General features: G+C 45.9%; 1 protein-coding gene across 8 annotated transcripts in view; it reads right to left on the minus strand.

The window, feature by feature from the left end:
• The window catches only part of TSPOAP1 (TSPO associated protein 1), a 90,552-nt gene that overhangs the window by 57,733 nt on the left and 18,190 nt on the right, over window positions 1–14,629 (minus strand). For all 8 annotated transcript variants that reach the window (XM_025193439.1, XM_025193440.1, XM_025193434.1 and 5 more), the window contains 4 exons: window positions 8,933–9,042; window positions 7,213–7,322; window positions 3,764–4,579; window positions 3,094–3,245 (listed from right to left, as the gene is read on the minus strand). In XM_025193439.1, coding sequence (XP_025049224.1) covers window positions 3,094–3,245; window positions 3,764–4,579; window positions 7,213–7,322; window positions 8,933–9,042 — 1,188 coding nt within the window. The remainder of the gene's footprint in view (window positions 1–3,093; window positions 3,246–3,763; window positions 4,580–7,212; window positions 7,323–8,932; window positions 9,043–14,629) is intronic.

Genomic DNA, 14,629 nt, shown 5'->3' on the forward strand with positions numbered 1-14,629 from the left:
TGGCACCACTCCCAACCATGCCAAATCTCTGCTGGTTCCCTCTCTCAACCTGGCACATGGGTCCAGAGTCTTTGTGGCTTGAAGCAAAGAAAAAGCATCTCCATAGCAAACTGTGCTGTAACCTGTTTTACACTGTGTGTTTTTAAATGATTGCAGTGTGCATCACCCTAGACATGGTTGCATATTTCTATGGCTGATCCTGTGTGCATGGGAGGTCACAATTCAGTTTCGGTATATAACATTCTTGAGGATTCTTTGCAAGCAGCAGTACTGAATTTTGGAATATCTCACACCCCTTTCCTATTTCTATTTCCAATCCTACTCCACCTCTACGGCATATGAGTGAATTAAGAGTGATCCTGTTCCACCTGCTCAAGTCCCTGAAAGTTCCTACCTTGTTTTGCAACATGCATCTTCTTAGCCTGAAGACTGAGTCACAAAAAGTAGCAAGGAGGAAGACCCACCCATGTTTTGCATTTACTGTTTTTCAGGGACTCGAGCAGGGTGGAATAGGATCATACTAAACTATCTAAGTCCACTTCAGTAATAGGTGGAATAGGACTGGGCCACCGAGTTCCTTTACTAAGGGTTTGAAAGCAATTAAATAAATAAATAAATAAAACCCTGAAATAACTACTGGAGAGTATGGTCCTTCCTCCCACACCACAGAGCTGCCAGAAGGAGCTCCAGAGGTTCACACTGGCAGAGCTCCTGCCGAGGGACAAGCAGCAGGGGGCAGGGTATTCTCTCTAGCTTTAGAATTCTCTCTTCTTGTTCTCTGTAACAGCCCAGAGCTGCTGACCTTCAGGACACACTGCAGAACTCATTTTTCCCCTGGGTTTTTGAAAATGGGGCAGAATTATAATGGTGCAGAATGGGGAAGCAGAAGGAAAAAAAGTAAACTCTTAATTGTCCTGTTTGGCTGGTGGGTATAATTGCCCCAGTTTAGTTATAATTGGAGGCTGTTTTTCTTTCCAAGAAGTGCCCTTTTCCATTATATCTGCAATGCCTGATGTACAAAGACAGACACCTTTTTCAGAGTGTATCAGTCAGGATGAACAACAGAGATAAAGCCTGACCGCCACTTCTACTTATTCTAGTATCCATCAACATCCACCCCCACTCCTTTCACACAGCCTGCCCATGTTCTTACTGAGGATGCAGATGCTGCTGCTCTCCCCAGAGCTAATCCCTTTCAGAGACCTATGCAAACCACCTCACAGCTGGACCATTCTACTAGGCAACTCTAAATCTAGTAGACAAAGACAAAAGTGAAAGACATGTAACCTGTCCTCTCTACAAGGGAGTGGGATAACTTAAAGATCTGGAGAGTTCATAAACCCCACTGCAGTTGGATGATATACACTAACCATATTCCTGGAATGTGCAATCACTTTGGTTTGAAACTCAGATTAGCTTGTTTGTTTCTCTGCAATGAGGTAACACTAAGAGACAATAACCCAGAAACACCTGATTTCTAGCTTATGCCCATATGGTGCTGCAAGCAGAGCTGTACCATGACATCACAGGTAACTCAGCCAGTCACCACTCCTTCCCTCCAGTTCATTCACATGCTTCAATCCTGTTGGTTGAAATAAATCATCAGATGCTGCTGCAAATCAGGACTGCAGTGCTTGGGCAGAGCCGGGACTCAGGACCAGAAGAGAAGACACTGCTCTTGATCAGGAACTAGAATGGCTGAGAAGGAGGAACAAAGCTGAAGACTGACATTGCATCCCCCTTCACACTGTGCCAGGTTCAGGCAAGATCGTTCAGCTCTGCCCAGTCAAAATTCTGTCTCTCATGCAGCACCGAATGGGCACTGTCAAGAACAGAGCTGAGTTAGGGTTACTGGAGGGAAGAAGCGTAACTGGTTGAGCTGCCTTTGTTCTCATGTTGCCGCTCTCTGTGCAGCAGCAGATGGACCTTACCAAGGAGACTCTGCTGATACAAAACTGATAAAACAAACAAAAAAACCCCCAACAACCTTCCCTTCCCCTCCTGTCCCCTCCCCCCCCCACCCCAAAAAAAAAAAAAAAACCCCAAGAAGAGAGGCTGAGACCACTGAATAGTAAAGTACTGGCACCGTGGCAGCAGCCTGGAAAATTACTACAGCCTCCAGAAATGAGTCCAGTAGCATAACTAGGGCAGGACAACCAGGGCAGCAGCCGCAGCCACTAACCTGGGGAGGGAGGGATGGGGTGTGCAGAAAAATATCAAAAGCTACCACTGCCAAAAGTTTCTGTTGCCCCCAAGCATACCACTGCTCCAGACACCCAGCTGCTTCGTTATGCTTCTGACTGAGACTGTTAGTTCCATCACCTCCCATTCACCTACAGCTCAGCTTTAATAAGCAACAAAATCTGCAGCCCTCTCTATATGTCACCTTACCCCCTGCTGAGCAGAATTATCTCCATGCACTGGAGGAAAAATAAGTGAGGCACAGAAAGGGAGGGGGCTTGCCCAAGGCAAAGTGCTAGGCCAGGAGGAGAACTTTGTTCCTTGGCAGTGTGCTCGCACTTTCTGTCCACAATGCCTCAAGCAGCTATTAAATTCCATTCAACATCCTAGTCAATCTTTAAGTTTTGGGAAAGCAAATAGCATCTGCCTCATCAAAATGTTTAATTTCTGCTTGGCTCAGATAAAATCCTATCTGCCCAGGACACTGCAGACTAATGCTGAAGCTACATTATCGACCTGCTGGCAGGAATGTGCCTGAAAAGCTAAAAAGTGTCACCAGATGCTACATTTGCCACTGATTCACCAAACACACTACAATGACATACACATAGGAAAAATCCTTCCATAGCTGATGGCTCATCTCTATGCTCTCTGGAGCACAGAACTCATCCTTTTTGGGGGTTTACACTTCATTACACAACAGGAACCCCTCTGTCCTAGCTGGGGTATCCGAGTTCTATGAGGATGGCAAATGGAAACATAATACTCCATATGCCATCACTGAGCCATGCAGGGCCACTACCCACTCCTCACCTCTGGAGGCCATGCCCCTCCCACATCATCAAGCATTCAGGATGCTGTCACATGCCCATATATATATGAATTTCGGCCTATGCAGTATCGGCAGCGTACCTTCCGTCCATCAGCATACACCGCATAACCAGTAACTCGCACTCCGTTCGATGACCCTTCTGCATCAATGGTAACAGGCAGCCAGCTGATGACCAGAATACCTGGTGAAGGACCAAGTTCCACCTGGACATCGAGGGGTGCATCAGGAATTCCTAGAAGAGATCAAAGGGAATTTCTTTTTTATTTTCATCAATAGGAACACAGTTGCCAGGCTAAATCCACCTAAGAATTTGACACGAGGTTCTCACACCAAAGCCTCCAAACAGAAATGCAAAGCAATGCAATGGTTTGTCGAGATACTTGGGAGGCACAAGACAAAACCAGAGCAGGAAAACATGATGCTTTTGCTCTGTGAACTTTCAAGAAGCAGAAATCAGGGTTTTGCAAATGGAGCCACGGGTGAAGTGTAACGACCTGTGCAGCACAATGTATGCCTTTGATGGTGAATCACATCACCTGTCCCCTTGAGAAAGCACACTGCACACTTCAGCAAGGGTGGATGCCTCCTATTTCACTGAGAAATTTGCAAATAAAAAATTTAACTTATAAAAAAAATAAAATAAAAACTAGGGAAGACTGTTATAGTGAAGAAACAAAGAATTTTACACTACGGAATCCAGTGAAATCACCTAGCAAACTGCCCATCTTGCTTCCACTCCAGCCCCAATACCTGCTAATGGAGTAGTGAAGTGTACCACTGCTGACTTCTGCTCATGCTTCTCCAGGGGCAACTCCCAGAGCATCTTTGGGGGCCGGGCCTCCACCTTGGCAACATACTGAGTGTTAGGGTGCAGGTTGTGGAAGGTGTACCAGTAGACACCCGGCTTTATTGTGTCGCACTCTTCCTCATTGAGGTACACAGCATGATTGTAGTTGCTGTTGCATGGAAGCCAGGTGACTTCTGCTGATGCGGCTGTGATGTTTCTGACTTTCAGCAGAGTGGGGGCTATGCAGACATCTTGCCCTACGAAGAAAGTGCATCGCAGCCTATCAGAGCTGCCTTGTTCCGTCACACTCTGCACAGAGATCCGGTAGGCTTTTGTCTTTAAGTCCAGCTTCTCAACAATGGCTTTGGTTTGAGGGCCACTCTTCACGTTCTGCCATAGCTCTGCATCCACATAAATATTGTAGCTCTGTATCTCTGGGTAGCCGGCTGGCAAAAGCGGTGGTTCCCAGCCTACAACAATACTTCTGGCAAGCTGTTTGATCAGAACCAACTTTCTTGGATAAGGCACTGCTGTGTGACTAACAGGCTCGTCCTGGTCTCCTTCTAGCCTACCGGGCAATGGGCTGACACTGGTTTCTTCAGCAGAATAATCACTTTTCTCTCCACTGCTGGTGCTTGTACTGACAAAACTCTTCTCGTGGTATGAGCTATGAGTAAGATCATTTAGCTCGGGAGGCAGAAAGGTCACGAGGTCATCGTCTGAAACTCGTTCAACAAAATTTGAGGGGACCAGCCCTCTCCTGCCATCCATCAGCTCCCCTAAACAAGAAACAGGAAACCTGTTACCACACTCACCCTTCAGACTTTAAACCTGACCATGGAATTGGCAAAAGGCAGCAGCATCACTGCCCAATCATTATCCCATCACCACAAGGAACAGGAAAAGCCCTCTCAGGTCACATTAGCACAATGCTGACAGGGAGGTCTGCTCTGTCCCACAGGCCTTGGGACATTCCCTAGTGCATTCCCAAATACTGCTAAATGTCTGCAGTAATGAGGCTCCACCGCTCCCCTTGGCACTACCTAGAAAGGTTTTTAGGTATTTCCCCTAGGCTCCCTTTTCTATATTTCACCCCATTGCTCCTGGTCACACCTCTTTAACTCTCTCACCACTTCCTTCACCAGCCTTTCCAATCCATGCAGTTTCTCACCACAGCCCCTTGGGTCATCTCTTAGCACATGTAAGCAGTTTGTACTCTTCTGATCTTTCCTCATAAAAAAACTTCTCTCTCCAGTTCCCTGATCCTCTTTGTAGCTCTGTTCCGATGTCGCCCCAGCTTGCCTGTTGAATTCTGGAACAAAGGTACCCGGAAAGAAACCCAGGGAAAACACATGGCCTCCATGTTCTGTAGTGAGGTGGCTACAGCACAAATCAGATGACTTGTGGGACCATGGCTGCTTGTAATTTGCTGATTCAAGTTCCAGTGACAAAAGAATCAACTGAAAATGTGCATAGCAGAAAAAGGGATAAAGAATGAGGTGAAAGCAGAAGCTAAAAAAAACCCAGCAAAAGCAGAACAAAATAAAGAGCCAGAGTAGGCAAGAAGTCAGCAGGGCTATACTCACGTCTGCTTCCAAAAGGAATCTGAGTGACTTAGGAGTTTGGGTCATATGAAATAAAACTTAGTGGTGCCTATATTCATTTTTAGATAGATCCAGAAAGAGATTTTGGCACCCAACAGCAATACACAGGCACCACTGAGATTCCCACAACCCCTGCTCAGCTTCTGCCCGACTCTGTAGGCACCCAAGTTTTCACCAGTAAAGTCTCTTATGTGTCTAAGTTTCTGTGGATAAGTGTGGCACACAATCACCTCAGTCCTGATGCTTCTAAGCTGCTTGATGCTTAAGTCTTGACTGACTGGTTTTTGTGTTTATTTTAGGGAATCAGACACCCATAAACCTAGTTCAATTACTTGGGGGGTGAGATGAAATCTGGAGTACAGGGGGATTTGTAAGAGTTCGTTAGAGAATTATTGGTTCTTTTACATTGAAAAACTCATTCAGTTGGCTTGCTTGAATGTGTTATAAACATAAAGCTGATGAAAAAATCATAGCCAAAGGGTAGGGATATGGAAGAGTGTTGATAGTTGAAGGACTTCAGGGGTGGTTGCACCTCCTTCAATTCCTCCTCCAATCCTGCCATCTATGGGAACTGAGGCCCTAATCCTGCAGAAACCAAGCTGCCTGGCCCTTCTTCCCAAGCCCAGCAAGCAATCAACAGCACCTGCCAAGTCAACTAAGGACCTGTTTCTGCTGGAGCTGAGCTGCCCAGCCCTTCTCCTCAAGTGCATGGGTAGCCACCAGGTCTGGCCATGTCCTACCAGTTCGAGTCAAAGGCCTGATCCACACTGCACCCCTCCTTTTCAACATCCTAGATCCATTGTTGGAGAGCTTTAATGAGAAGTCCAGGCATCAGCATTAGTGCCACCCTTATTTAGTACCCTCACTAATCGTGTGGAAGAAACGGCCATCAGAATACTGAAGAAATTCACATATGATATTATGAATTATTAAGGAGAAAGCATGAAAAATATTACAACAGATAAAATATACAAAGGAACCAAGAGAGACCAAAAATCTGGGAAGAAAAAAAAAACAGCTAATCCAGACGAGGAAAAATAATCCAAAGCACAAATATGAAAGAGCTAGAGAAGGGAGAGATGCTTCGTTTCCCAGAGTGCTGTCCAACATCTTGGGAGTCATCTGTTCAATTCCCTGCTCTTCAAATGATATTTATGTGCCTAAAAATGAAAGGTAAGTGGCTATGAGAGTCTTCAGAAGAGCCTAGGTTCGTAACTCCCATAGATTCTGAAGATTCTACTAGATGCCCTTCTGCATCTTTAGGCACTTAAGTATCTGTAAAAATAGGGATTGTTGCCACTCTCTGGCTCAGCACTGTGTCTTCTTTCCTGGCAAAGCAAGTTCGTAAGTGCTTATAGAACATGTCAAATACCAATGAGAGAAGAGCTACTTAATGCAGTGCTCTAGGTCCACGGTATGCCTAGTATATTAGGAGATACTTGTCAAGAACTAATACAAGGCAATGCCTCAAGCCCTTGCCATTTTGTGGGAAATATCTGGTACTTATGGCTAAGGAATCAGAAATAGTTCAGGTGGTACATCACAGATGTAAAAACCTGGCTCTCCTCAAATTGATGGAAAAATAAATTCCCATTGATTTCCCCTGAATCTCAATTTCGCCTTCTGGATTGAACTGACCCTAGCATACAGGTGCATCCTTATAAAAGTTATGGGAGCAGTGCTTGCTAATTTTGGCCTGATGACCTTTTATTTCCTAGTAACTGCAAATTCATCAAATTCCTCCCCCTATTCTTAATGATGTCAAGGTTTTACAGCTTCCTAGTTAAGTCTCATTTTATCAAACGCACCTTCAAAGAAGCCATCCTCATCCATGTCCCCATAGATGTAAATATACTCTCCAGCAGTCAGAGGGAGCTCTGCCTCCGGGTTTTCATTAGGTCCATCAAAAGGATTATAGCTGAAAGAGTTGCAACCATAGTGTTTATTTTGCATACCAACTTCCTCATCAAAACATCCAAGCAGTCACACTAGACCTGTACACTGGTCCACTGAGGCTGGTCTCCTGCTTCTAGACATGTCTCAGAGGAATACCAAAGTCATTGCTCATGTTTAATGCTAAATCTCTAATGTGGGTTGTTGGAATCGAATCTATGTTCACTTTCACAAGGGAACAGATGTTTTAGTGAAAGTCTGAGTGAAGTGATTGGAAACACAAGCATTCAGAAACCAATTTTTGAAAACCTTATGCAAGTATGTAACATTTTTCTGAATTATAATTTAAAATACTAAAAATGGGGGATTTTTAACTGAACTTTGGTCTCAAAGTTGTTGGGTTTTTTTCCAATTGTTTATTGAATCCATTAAATAATAAAAATGTTAGCCCAAGCCAAAAATTTTGTTGCAAAAATTGGAAGTTTCAAGGTTTGGACTAATAATTTTCCAATTTTCAATTTTTCAGGGGGTTTCTTTTTTAAATAAAAACTTGAAATTTTTACAGAATGCAAGAATTTTCGCAATTAAAAAAAAAAGAGCCGCAATCTTTAAAAGTTTTTCAAAAGGAAATTTTTACTCCATGTTCCTGACTCAGCAAGCCATGCTTGCAATGGTGCTTGTGTGCATCTGGAAGCATTATTTCTATCTGTGCATTTACTAAAGGCCATAGGAATCCCTAAAACTGATCAGGCCCATGATCCAACTAGCCTAGTATCTCATCTCCGACAGCGGGTGGTGTTGGATGCACAGAGAAAGATCAGAATAGACAGTTTTGGAATAACCTGCCCCAAAATTGAAGACTATGCCAAACATCCTACGATCCTTCAAATTCTGCTTAAATCCCCTAGACCAGTGCTTCTCAAAGTGGTGGTCTGCGGACCGGTGTCAGTCCAGGAACCACCGGTCGCCGGTCCGCAGCGAGTTGCCAGGAAAGAAAGAAATATATTTTCAGAAGCATAACATTGATATGTCATAGCGCCACAGTTCGTACGTTCCAACACTCCAGGTGATGTCACGCTGTGCGAGGTGAGGAAAGAGAAAGAAACAGCCGGTCACGCATTTGTGTGGCACTGTTGCACGCAGTTGCTGCTACCGGCTGAACTGGGCACCGGTCCCTGGCCCACTGGAAAAAAATTTGCTGGTCTGCCACATCAAATGGTTTGAAAAGCACTGCCCTAGACAACATTAAGGACATTAGAATCAGAAAAACAGAGCTGGAAGGGACACCTAGAGGTCATCTAGTCCAACCCTCTGCCTGAAACAGGATTATCCCTGTCCAAACCATCATATATAAAATTCTTGTTTAACCTGTTAGTAAATCAACACAGTCAACCCTGACACAAGGCATAATACCCTCACCTGCCATGGATAAAGCAGCGGGACAATGATGGTCAGTGCCCTGCTCCTGCAAGGGTTAAAATGCACTCAAGAGATCCAAGGAATAGAGCCCCCCCCCACTATGGAGGAAGGCTAAAACCCCCATACTCCATACCAATCTGACCATGGGGTAAAATTCTTTCCTGATGCCAAATATGGCAATTGGTCTGCCCCTGAGCGTTGTGCGTCGTGCAGTACCTGTATCGAGCTAAGAAGACCTGGAGTTTTGCGGGGCCTTGGTTCCCTGGCTCTGGAATTAGAGAGACGCTATCGACATCCAGTTCTTCCATTTCGCTTGCAGTGTCCACCTACCAAACAGACAAGAATAGGGATCAGGGTTGGCTATGACTGATCAAAGGAATAGAACAGCAGTGCAGCAAGTGAAATCCTATTCTCAGCTGGTGCAAAGCTGCCTGATTGCATCAGATCACTATATTGTATGTGGTAACAGAAAATGGTTTATCCTATCTGTGAAAATTGTTCTATTAAGGAAAGAAGAGTGGGGACAGACATGTGCTTATCTCCAGGACTTCAAAATTTACCAGGCACCTAGGCCCAAATTCTATTCCACCTCTAAGGTGTCTAAGTCACTGGAATTTCCTTATCAGTTATCACTGACTTTGACAATGTCTTGGAGACCGGAACAACTGCTAGGGGAACCCCTCCCTGCTCCTGGTGTTTGTGAGAGCAGTCATTTCAGCTGTTAGGTGATGGATGGGCTCATTGCTCTGCTCATTCAGCAGCCAATACATCTTACTTCTTTAGCCGATTAAGGGTCTGTAGCATTTATTTTTAATCCTTCAAGCAGCTCTGTAGATTTTGATGCCATATTACAATAGGAAGGAAGTGCAATTTTTCCCTGTGCCAATTCAGCAGCTAAACAGAATAAGGATTTTGGGTCAGCTATGATATTTTTACTTTACCAGTGTCTTGTCAAGACACACTGCAAAGCCTAACTTGAAACCAGTTCAGGTTGGTATTTAGAGCGAACTCTGCTTTCTCTGATGCAAATACAATTTTTAAATGTAGATCCATTGTATGTACCAGGAAATTCCATGCACTCCTCTAAGTACTTCAGCTGCCTCAGTTAATCTTTGACAGAGTTCAGTGGCATCTTTTTCAGAATAGTACATTCACAGGGTTTATCTTGGAGCAATGTGAGATACCCTGCAAGCTTTAATTCTGACCTAACTGCATGGATCATACCAGCTATGATCTCTAGCTCTAGACAGCCCTGTTTTCAATGCAGTGTTCCAGATGCCTAAAATTTAGCCTGTCCTTCAGGGTGGGATCTGCCAAGTCCACACTGCCATTTCAGAATCTTTCAGGTGTCCTGGATTTTCTTTTTGATTTCAAATTCAATAGTCTGCATTGTATTCAATGTGCAACTGATTTCTGTGCTGAAAGCTCTGAAAAAAAGTGAGGCTTGTGGATCTAACTTTGCTGAGAAAGTACGGGTTCTGCTCTGTGACAAAATTAAATGCCATCTGATGCACAACGTCCCTTCCTGTGAAACACACATTAATGCAAGTGTACATTCCCTGGGGTGTTCAGAGGTACAACTAAGACTAGCTAATTGGCAAGGGGAAAAAAGTCCCCTCATCTTAAAATCACGCACAACAAAAACTCACTAAATACATTGTCTATCATTAAACTGCTACCAAAAGCAGCACGTGCTCAGCAATGGAAACCAACTATGAAGTTGACTACGTGCAGCCAACACTGAGCATGACTATAAAACACATGGCCCACACTGGGAAATATGCTGATGGGAACCTACCACAAAAATAAGTTAGTGCAGTCCATCTGAATAAGACACATGGTAGTGCCCATTAAGCGCAGTCCTCCCCACTGATGACTCTTTTTCCAGTTGTTCCACGACACTGCATACAGCTCCACCCAGAATCCCTGTTGGCCCATCTCTCAACCTGGCACATATGATTAGTATAGCCCCACCCTCCATGAGGTGAAGCTGAATCACGTTGTCCTGCAACTCATCTGCATATACATTTTTGGAGCATCCCAGGACTTAGAACCAGGACCAGGTGTTCTTGTTAAGTCAAAAGTGGGGTCTAATTAAGACATGGCTCCTTTGTGGGGGGTATCTGAAGTACACGCACATACTGAGCAATGAGGTACCATGGCTTGAAATGCTGTTGACACTGCTGTGGCCCAGCCCAATGATGTATGTGTCAAATCACGAGCCTTTGGCTTTGGACCAATATCATGCGTAGTTTGTAACATATAGCCCACCGAGCCCTGCCAGTGAGGGCCCAGAGGCATAGAGAGGGTCAGCTGGGGAGACTCAACTGCCATTGGGCAACCAAGACGATCGACCACCTTCTCTGGCTCTGCACCGGAGCCAAGGAGGTACGGAACAGGGTGAAGCAGCTCTGCAGTGTCAACCAGCTAACCAGAGAAGCGGTGCTGTACGGACACCTCGCCAAACACCAAGAGAACTCATCGACCCATTTTGACCAGTTTGCATCTTGGGTCAGGAGCATCCTATGGAAAGCCAGGAACCTCCTGTTGTACAGGCACATGGATGTAGAGGTGGTAGGCTGTATGAAAATGGCTTTGAGCAAACTCCAGACCTACTACCAGAAATCGGTAGTGGAGGATGGAGAGGACATGGCCAAAGCCACCTGGCACAGAGACACGTAGCACGGGATCTTCCAAATTCCCCCTAGTGAGGAAGAGGAAGAGACAAATGGAGCCAAGGACGGCAATAGCGACAGCAGCAGTGGGTCCTCTAGCAGGAGCTAGAGCAACAGCGACATGGACAACAGGTGAACTGAGTCTGTGACCCCGCAAGTGGGGTGGGGATGAAAGGAAGGGGTTGCCTGGTCTGGTTGGTGTGTGTGTGTAACACATGGGGCAGATATTGTAACAGGTGCAGGTGGCCAGCAGACCTTTGCACGGGTGCACAGGCATGGTTTTTGTAACAGGTTATGGTTTTCTTTGTGGAGTGGTCAGGAACTCTAGGAGGAAAAGAAAAGAAAAAGAAAAGAAAAAGGGAAATACTCACCTGCAGAGGGAACCGCGGCGAAGTCGGAGCCCGAGGAGGGACCTGCGCAGCTCATTAGCCGCACCTTTATACAGTTGCAGACAGTGGATGATGTCAGACGCAACCACCGGCCGGCAGAAATAAAGCAGGCTGCTGGCAAGGAGGAGGGGAGACGAGCGTCGCTGGCGAGGGCACCGGCAGGAGAGGGCTCGTCGCCGGCGAGGGCACCAGGAGAGGGCTTCCCCGAGCTCAGGCAGAGGCAAAAAGAGCCGGGAACAGCTTCTCCCAGCAGGGGAGGACGCCGCAGAGCACGCAGAGGGACAGATGCTGCTGGCGGCAGTGAAGGGGGCCAGGAGCCAGAGACGGCCCCTCGAGACTGGGAACCTGGACAAAAGAGCAGATGGGAGCAGGAAGATCTCCTCACCAATAGTCTCAGCAGGACAGCAGGAGAGACCAATGCATCTCAAAACACCAGACCAGGTGGGACTGTTGAGGGCCCTGGAAGAGCTGATGAGGAGCACCAAGGGGGAGCCGGGAGGCAAAAGCAGCAAGAGGGGCTGCAAAGTATGGCCCTCGGGGGCATCGAGCTGCCCCAGCGGGCAGCACGGGGGAAGATACCCACCGGAGGACCATAGCAGGTCCAGCAAAGCCTGAGGCTGGGCGACGAGGGAGAAGAAGAGGGGACTAGCCCCCAGGCTACCAAGGCTGCACATAGGGCCAAACTTGGACCACGAGGATCAGAAGGTGGGCACTGGTGATAGGGTCCAGGGAGCCAGGGAAAAGGGGTGGCTAGGCTCTTTAGTGTGTTTTCAGTGATTTTAGTTTGCATTCCTTTTTGTTACCCACTGTTGGAGGGGTTGAGAGGTAGGGCAGGTGGAGCCCGATTGCTGTTTAATTCTCAAGAGGGTGGTAGCCTTAGAGAAGGGAAGACTGCCTCGAAGCACGGGGAAGGTCTTGAGGGCTGGTAACACAGGACCCACATGGCAAACATAGTCAGGGGCTCAACAGTCAGGGATCTGGACAGGAGGACATCTGTGACCCACCTAGGCTGGGTATAAGGGCGAGGTAGAGGGGAGGTGGAGCCTTGCAGAAGACCACCAGACAGGCATCCCACCGTCAAGAGACTCTCTCAGTGGGTGGACAGCCCCACTGAAGCAAGATTTAAAGTCGTGGCAGGCGAGATTGGGGAGGGGGGGGGAAGACTACACAGGAGGTAAAAACTTCGACTTAATGGAACACCAGGGACGAACGGGTAAACCTCATTGTACATACGGGCCAGAGCAGCACGTGACAGGATGTTCAAGGCCAGACGGTCACACTCATGTATACAGATATTTATTTTTACAAAAACAAAAAAGTAACATATAAGTAGGTGTCAAAGTGCTGCTCAAAAGTGTGTTTATGGAGTATTTGTGCTAAAAACTTGCAGCAGTTTAAAAAAAAAAAAAAAGGTAACATGCATTCATTCTGGATAAACTAGGTGCATGGGTAGTATATGATATGCAAATCACTAAAGCCATGTTTAATTTCAAGTTTATTGTTTTCAGATTTGCTGCTCACTTCCACGTAGTCAGGGAGAGCAGGGTCTGACAATAAGAAGAGTAGGAAGGGGCTGCCAGGGGAAAAAGTTGAAGGGAGGCAGAAAGCAAAGACCTACCTGACCCCCCCCTCTCCCAGATTTATTTTCCCTGCTGTAGCAGTGAGAAGGGAACAAATATATATGTTTTCCATGTATAAGATTTAATTAGGGGGGGGGGGTGTCTTATAATCAGGATCATCATGTTTTTGAGTAAATATGGTATTATCACTTTTCATTCCTATTCTAAGGCTAGTCACTTCTCTCTTAGACTAGGAAAAGGTTAACATCCCACAAACAGGAGAAAGTAAAAGATGGGTTCTGCCCTAGAGACCTGCCCCTTACAGGGAGAATCCTCCAAAGCTCTGGGCATCAATGCAAAGAACTGGACCTCTCCCTGTCCGGCACTGGCTGGAGAGAAATCCAGCTTGTGTTGTTACGTAAAGATGGCTCAGGAGCCCACAGTTCCTCATGGGCGTAGGGTGCTTGGGCTAGGAAATCCATGTGTGGGTGTGTGCACCTTAAATCATCAGGGTGTTCTGCCCTGTTCCATTTGCTCACTGGCCTTAATCAGCATGGCTGCACTTCTCTGGCTCCTACCTGCTTTAGGACTTCCTGGGAATGTGACTGGTTGGAGTGGGAAAGCCCCTGGGTAACTGAGTAGGCCAGTCTTGACAATCCTGGCTTCAAAAGTCTAGAACTTTAACACTCTTCTGTGAAAAAGATGTGATGTCTGATAGTCTGAGGAAAATCAGGTCAGCTCTTCCTGAATCTAAGGGCAGTGAAACAAGACAAGTGTATTTGATACACTGCTCCCACCACAGAACACAAATGCTTGCAATGTTTTGCTTTGAACAGCAAATGAACCAAGGCTCAACATCTGTAATTTGGCAAGAAAACAAACACCCCTCACTAAGTTTTCCATGAACTCCTCTAGCATGAGAACTGCCAATTTACAATCTCTTGTAAACCAGGACAGCTCTCAACCCCTGAAACATGAAGCTCCTTCTCTTCTTTGCTTTGTAATCCACCTTTTACTGTACAGGATATGTTACACAAAAGTCACAGAACACCAAAATTAACGTACAATGGATGTCTTTAAGTGCCAACCCCTTTGTGCATATACAACATTATGGCACAGTCTGTAATTATACAATCTGAGAATTTCTCCAACATTACAACCTGTCATACCAATCTCATCTGCAGGCTTAGATCTACATGTATGCCACATTTTTCTAGTGTGTGCATGTCAAAGAGTACCTAAATGTAGCTGCTAAGTCTCACAATTTTATCACAAGGTTTACAATATTTG

The sequence above is a fragment of the Alligator sinensis genome, unplaced genomic scaffold (genome assembly GCF_000455745.1).
Source record: "Alligator sinensis unplaced genomic scaffold, ASM45574v1 scaffold367_1, whole genome shotgun sequence".
NCBI classification, from domain to species: domain Eukaryota; kingdom Metazoa; phylum Chordata; order Crocodylia; family Alligatoridae; genus Alligator; species Alligator sinensis.